Raw genomic sequence first — 6,092 nt, forward strand, 5'->3', positions numbered from 1 at the left:
CCTCTTTAATTATATGGATGAAAGCTTAGTTTTTAAAAAATTCTCTTTACACAAAGATCACAGTTTCAAAGAAAAATATAGTGCCATAGCTGGGAAGAAAAGATGGGAAGAAAACAACCAAAATGATCTTTGTAGAAAACCCATCCTCTGCCAGTCACATGAGGAAAACAGAAGGCAGGTGATCAGTTCAGTACAAGGTCCAATTCCAAGGAGGAAGTGGCTACATTTAGAAACATAAGCAGGTGGGTGTTGGATCAGGCCAATAAGAACCCGAAATCCAGCAAACAAATAATCACATACCCAGGAAGTGCTGGGAATTATGGAGTGACCGAGGTCTCAGAGCGACCCTACCCTGGGATATAAGGGGGTCCAGGCTCAGGGGGCTCCACACCTGCACCTCCCTCTCACCTGCTCCTCTACATGCTCCACCCTCAATCCACCAGAACCATGGGCTGCTGTGGCTGCTCCGGAGGCTGTGACTCTGGCTGTGGGGGCTGTGGCTCTGGCTGTGGGGGCTGTGGCTCCGGCTGTGGGGGCTGTGGCTCCGGCTGTGGGGGCTGTGGCTCCGGCTGTGGAGGCTGTGGCTCCGGCTGTGGGGGCTGTGGCTCTGGCTGTGGGGGCTGTGGCTCCAGCTGCTGTGTGCCCATCTGCTGCTGCAAACCTGTGTGCTGCTGTGTGCCAGCCTGTTCCTGCACCAGCTGTGGCTCCTGTGGAGGCTCCAAGGGGGGCTGTGGCTCCTGTGGGAGCTCCAAGAGGGGCTGTGGCTCCTGTGGGGGCTCCAAGGGGGGCTGCGGTTCCTGTGGGGGCTCCAAGGGGGGCTGTGGCTCCTGTGGGGGCTCCAAGGGGGGCTGTGGCTCCTGTGGGGGCTCCAAGGGGGGCTGTGGCTCCTGTGGAGGCTCCAAGGGGGGCTGTGGCTCTTGTGGCTGCTCCCAGTGCAGCTGCTGCAAACCCTACTGTTCCCAGTCCAGCTGCTGTAAGCCCTGTTGCTCTTCCTTAGGCTGTGGGTCATCCTGCTGCCAGTCCAGTTGCTACAAGCCCTGCTGCTCCCAGTCTAGCTGCTGTGTCCCTGTGTGCTGCCAGTGTAAGATCTGAGGCTCTGGACTCAGGGCTCATGTGAGTCCTGCTAATCCTGTCTTCCGAAGCTGTGACCTGTCCTTCATTGTTGAGCCCCAAATCATTGCTCAGGGTCCATTCCCCGCTGTAGAATGATGCCATATCTGGCTGCTTTTTCCTAAGAAGAGTCCACCCTAATTAATGTCCATTGTCTCTCCTAACAAATTCTCTTCCCAAGTCAACTGCAACTGCGGCTGAATCACCCCTCACTCACTAGCCTCGCCTTTGCTCGTCTTTTTAGAGGCCTGAGCTCCTGAACCCACTTGCAGTCCTGTCTTTTCCAGCTGAAGCAGCTGGGCATGAGTGTCCCACCTGCAACAAGGTGGGTGTTTAAGAGGCTTCCTTGGAGTGGCTTTGGATGTCCAACACTCTGCTGTATCTTTTTTTTTTTTTTTTGAGACAGAGTCTCGCACTGTCGCCCAGGCTAGAGTGCAGTGGTGCGATCTCGGCTCACTGCAAGCTCCGCCTCCCGGGTTCACTCCATTCTCCTGCCTCAGCCTCCCGAGTAGCTGGGACTACAGGCGCCCGCCACCACACCCGGCTTATTTTTTTATTATTATTATTAGTAGTAGTAGAGACGGGGTTTCACCGTGTTAACCAGGATCACTCTGCTTTATCTTAAACAGAAAGTTGCAAACTAATAAAAATACCATGCCGACAAACTGAAACACATATCTTGCTGATTTGTCTGTTGTTCAGCATCATTAATATGGCTATGGCTATTGTTTTCTTATTCTTGTTATATTTGGGACTCTGTGAGTCTGATGGTGATGTTGGTGGAAGGTGCTAGGATGGGGCTGGCTGTCTCCCCTGCCTCTCATCTCCTTCCCGGCTGACCCCTCTTTTCTCAGAACCCCTCTCTTCCTAGGTCTTTCCAGCTATTGATCTGATGGAGACAGGACTGTTCCTCAGGCTAGGGTGACAGAAGCAGAAGATTCTGCTGAAAACTAGAGGGAGTTGGGTGGGGGGCGGGTGCGGTGGCTCACACCTATAATCCCAGCACTTTGGGAGGCCAAGGGAGGTGGATCACCTGAGGTCAGGAGTTCGAGACCAATGTAGCCAACGTTGTGAAACCCTGACTCTGCTAAAAATACAAAAATTAGCCAGGTCTTGTGGTGTGGGCCTGTAATCCCAGCTACTCAGGAGACTGAGGCAGGAGAATCGCTTGAACCCAGGAGGTGGAGGTTGCAGTGAGCCTTGCACCATTGCACTCCAGCCTGGGCAATAGAGCAAGACTCTGTCTCAAACAAAAAAAAGGAAACTCCCGGGTTCAGACTTGCCTCCTTTCCCTGGTCCAGGCCTCTGCCATCTTCCTTTGGGAAGTTTTTGTAACTAACTTACTCTGATTGTCCTTGTTGTTAGACAGCCTGTTACCTCTGTAAATAAACATATTTCTAAACTATTCTCACTGCGATTCCTTTTTTCCAGCTTCCATCAGGAGGAAATCCCTAAGTCTTAATCAATATGGCCAGAGACACTGAGAATGAAAACACAGCCATTATTATTCTGCGTTTGATGACTGTTGTGCACCCAGCCTCTTGCTCCGAGAAACTCTCGCACGTCCACTGGTTGAAGGAAGCATGTTCAACTCGTACATCTCCACGTACAGTGTTTCCCTTGTTTGTTCCAATCTTCATAGGAAATTGTCAGAAACAGAAAACGCAATGGCTGTTTCCAAACTCAGGGCCTTGGGGAACACCACTCTGAAGTCTCTCCTGTTACCCCCCAACCCCAACAACCTTCTTTCAAAATTTCTTTTTTTTTTTTTTTTTTTTTTTTGAGACAGAGTTTCACTCTTGTTGCCCACTCTGGAGTGCAATGGCGCGATCTCGGCTCACTGCAACCTCCGCCTCCCCGGTTCAAGCAATTCTCCTGCCTCAGCCTCTCGAGTAGCTGAGATCACAGGCATATGCCACCATGCCTGGCTAATCTTGTATTTTTAGTAGAGACAGGGTTTCTCCATGTTGGTCAGATTGGTCTCGAACTCCCGACCTCAGGTGATCTGCCTGCCTCGGCCTCTCAAAGTGCTGGAAATACAGGTGTGAGCCACAGCATCCAGCCCTTTCAAGATTCTTAAAAGGTAATATTGGCCGGGTGCAGTGGCTCACACCTGTAATCCCAGCACTTTGGGAGGCTGACGCAAGTGGATCCCTTGAGGTCAGGAGTTCGAGACTAGCCTGACCAACATGGTGAAACCCTGTCTCTACTAAATACAAAAGAATTAGCCGGGTGTGGTGGTGCATGCCTGTAATCTCAGCTACTTGGGAGGCTGAGGCAGGAGAATCCCTTGAACCTGGGAGGCGGAGATTGCAGTGAGCCGAGGTGGTGCCATTGCACTCCAGCCTGAGCAACAAGAGCAAAACTCTGTCTCAAAAAAAAAAAAAAAAAAAAAAGGTAAGAGTCAAACCTGGAGAAATTCTCTGTAGACAGACTTGGAACAATCTGAACACCAGTTTCTTAACTGGACTGATACACATCAAATATGTTTAAACTAGGAGTGAGTAATCATACACACACACATACATACACAAATAATAATAGAGATACGATGCAAACTGTAAAACTTAGTTGCCTTTAGAGGATTCTAGGAATCAATTCATTATTTCGAAGATGACTATATAAAGGAAAATAATCAGGCACTTATTCTATCTCTGATAGACAAACTCTATCTTATGGTAACCAAAAAATTAGAGGAAGTATTCCAGTTTATAAACACAGAAGAAATCGTAGAATTAGAAACTCACCATTTTGTAACCCCTAATGAAATAATGGGGCTATCAAATTTACTGCCTGCAGCCAAATCACTGCTTAGAGAAAAATTTATAGCCTTAAATGCATATGTTAGAGTAAAAAAAAAAAAAGCTTAAGCTCATTTAGCCAAAAACCTATCTATAGGACTGGCAGCATTGCCACACAGAGCCCAGAATGGGGTGGTAATTAGGGCTATTTATAGGCATCCTGGTTCTCCTCTCCTTCTGAGAACAGGTTGGATGGCAGGTGGTAGGGTGGCCCTTCCATGAGCCCTCTCTAAGTCAGGTGTGGCCATGTAATTTGCTTGAGTCAGTGGGAAGAAGTTTGAAGCACCTGCTACAGTTTTCTGCATTCTCTGCTTCTTCTCCCACCATGACCACTAATGTTCCAAGCAGTGGCTGCTGCTTCCAACTGAGTCCCAGAGTGATGAAGCACAGAGCAGAGTCACCAGCTGACATGCAGTGGCCTGCGATGTGAACAAGAAGTAAGCCTGTGTCGTGTGAAGTCACTGAAACGTGGGGGTGGCTTGTGTGGGCAGCGTAATTGGTCTATCCTGGTTGATCCAGAAACCTACCAGAACAAAAACATAGCATTGTGGCCCTGGTTTATTGGTCAGGGGGTGGGTGGAAGGGAAAGTTATCGGAGGCGAGAAAGGTAGTTATTATGTATTTGGTAAGACTGTCCCAGATCATGTATCCCTGAGGGAAGAGTTCAGAAAACGCAATGCCACTCCCGCGTGGGTCGTTGCTGCAGCATTTATCAAAGCATTACAAGAACAGGGTGAGCTTGAAAGTACCAGCTGATTTGCCAGCCAGGAGGAAAGTTCTAGAAAGCCTGGAGAAACCTGGGGAGCTACAGAGTTCTCAGTTCTGCCTGGTAAATGATAAGATTTAGAAGGCTTTTGAGCAGCAAAGGACAATTAAAGCTCAAATGAAAGGAATTCTCTTTTTTTCTTTTTTTTTTTTTTGAGACAGAGTCTCACTGTGTTGCCCAGGCTGGAGTGCAGTGGCGCGATCTTGGCTCACTGCAAGCTCTGCCTCCCGGGTTCACACCATTCTCCTACCTCAGCCTCCCGGGTAGCTGGGACTACAGGCGCCCACCACCATGCCTGGCTAATTTTTTTTTTTTTTTTTTTTTTTGTATTTTTAGTAGAGACAGGGTTTCACCGTGTTAGCTAGGATGGTCTCGATCTCCTGACCTCGTGATCCGCCCGCCTCAGCCTTCCAAAGTCCTGGGATTACAGGCGTGAGCCACCGCGCCCGGCTGAAAGGAACCCTTTTTAAGGGTACACTTTGATGAGTTTCCATGAGGGCAGACCACACCGCAGGTAGGGAGTTGGTAGCTGCCTCCAGCCTGGCCAGTAGGGTGGGAGGGGCTGCTGTGGGGTCGGTGGGTCCAGAAGAAGACGCCGGAAACTTCTCCCCTCATGGCTCACTTGGCGTTCTCCTTGCTTGGCCTGTGGCTCCTGTGGGTAAATTCATGTCTTGCTGTGTGATGAAGAGGTTTCTGCAGGGAAGAGGGGGAGGTGTTTGGCCCAGGCAGGACCCAGTGACCTGCAGATCAAAGATGGCCTCAATACCACAGTAATGGGCACCAGAGAAAAGCCTGCTGCCGGCCATTCGTTGGAAACAGGCCCAACAGAACCAATGCTGTCTGTGCTTGGGGTGTGGGGGGTAGAAGAGAAAGTGAAAGAAACCCAAAGCCTTCCTTAATAATGAACAGATGACACATGATTGTTAGCAAGATATAGGACATAGCTGTAACTCTCCATAAAATCAACAAAGAGACTCTCCATGAAATCAACAAAGAGAAAATCACGAGTTGGATAATTTATGCATAATTTTTTGATAAAATCATAGGATTGCCTGCTGCAACATCCTTCATTTCACAGTTGCCCGTTACAGAATGACGCTGAAGGGAGTCACATTGCAAAAACAACTCAGCTCCTTCTCATCCTTCACGAATGCCTCTCTTTGAGATCAGCTCACCCCGTTGGGAAGCCCCTATCTTGTCTCCTTGGCCAGCTTCTCTTTCAGGGTGAACTGCCTGATCTTCACTGTGGTGGCCTTGCCTGGATCCCAGCAGATGTTCTCCAATGTCACTTTCACCGACATCACAGAATCCTACATTTCTTTTTTTGCAAGCATTGCAATTTTACTTAAAGTTTGCATTGTAAATACGACTGTGGAAAATTTATTTAAGAGAGCTGGTTCTGCAAAGACAGGGAA

General features: G+C 48.9%; 1 protein-coding gene across 1 annotated transcript; it reads right to left on the minus strand.

The window, feature by feature from the left end:
* Positions 1–292: 292 nt before the first annotated feature.
* LOC129488854 (putative uncharacterized protein DDB_G0291608) lies at positions 293–5,483 on the minus strand. Its single transcript, XM_063638964.1, is given in 4 exon segments — positions 293–705; positions 751–823; positions 825–950; positions 5,418–5,483. Coding segments are annotated over 4 exon segments (678 nt in total).
* Between the last annotated feature and the right edge of the window lie 609 nt (positions 5,484–6,092).

Source organism: Symphalangus syndactylus, chromosome 1, assembly GCF_028878055.3.
Source record: "Symphalangus syndactylus isolate Jambi chromosome 1, NHGRI_mSymSyn1-v2.1_pri, whole genome shotgun sequence".
NCBI lineage: Eukaryota > Metazoa > Chordata > Mammalia > Primates > Hylobatidae > Symphalangus > Symphalangus syndactylus.